Below are 802 nucleotides of genomic sequence, written 5' to 3'. Positions count from 1 at the left end.
CGCCCCCCCCCGGCCCCATCCCGACGCACCTCCGGGGGGGATTAGGGCCCTCGGCGTGATCTCATTTAAAGCCTGGCATGGTTTTGCTGCCAGCAGATTAGCCATCTGCCCGCGCGGGGACCCCGCACGCACACCGACACGTGGCGACCTGTGACCCAGCGGCATGTGCGAACCTCACACGTGTCCCCCGCCGCGGGGGCACCAGCCTCCCACACCCCCCCGCAAAGCCTGCCAGGGGATGAGAGCTCTGTGCTGCAGCGCCTGCCCCAAAGCTCTGCCAGGATGGGGATGGGGAGGGGTGTTCCTGGGTCCTTGGGGTGATGTGGGCAGGGCTCCCCCCCATGCCAGCCCTCACCCCCCCATGCCAGCCCTCGCCTCTGCCCGGTACGGCAGGAAGATGGCACTGGCCAGATTGCCCGTGATGCCACTGAGGATGAAAATGATGGAGATGCGATGCCAGCCCGCCAGCTTCTCCAGGTCCCTCAGCACCGTCATCTGGAAAGTCACCGACACCAGGCAGTGGATGATGCTAGGGGGGAGATCCTGTGTTAGAGACCCCTGCCCTACCAGAGCCCCTGCCCAGTTCTCCCACCCCCCACTCCAGGGCACATCTTACAGAGCACCCTCCACCGATGGCACGTGGCACTGCAGCCTGGGGGTGTCCTCCCCTCTTCCCTCCCAACCCTTCAGGGATCACAGACTGTCCCAACAGGTCCCCCCCGTCCCCAGTACCCCCATTCCTGCGGCTCACCCTGCGTGCAGGAACAGGGACAGCCACACGCGGTCGAACTCGGCCGGGCCC

General features: G+C 66.6%; 1 protein-coding gene across 1 annotated transcript in view; it reads right to left on the bottom strand.

Moving 5' to 3' along the window:
* The window catches only part of LOC103772493 (inactive rhomboid protein 2-like), a 2,087-nt gene that overhangs the window by 764 nt on the left and 521 nt on the right, over positions 1–802 (bottom strand). Inside the window, exon 2 of the mRNA XM_008939829.1 lies at positions 376–529. Within this exon, the coding sequence (XP_008938077.1) occupies positions 376–495 (120 nt within the window). The 5' untranslated portion in view covers positions 496–529. The remainder of the gene's footprint in view (positions 1–375; positions 530–802) is intronic.

Source organism: Merops nubicus, unplaced genomic scaffold (genome assembly GCF_000691845.1).
Source record: "Merops nubicus isolate BGI_N331 unplaced genomic scaffold, ASM69184v1 scaffold44824, whole genome shotgun sequence".
NCBI classification, from domain to species: domain Eukaryota; kingdom Metazoa; phylum Chordata; class Aves; order Coraciiformes; family Meropidae; genus Merops; species Merops nubicus.
The sequence above is the reverse complement of the archived record's forward strand: the minus strand, read 5'-3'. Positions and strand labels throughout refer to the sequence as shown.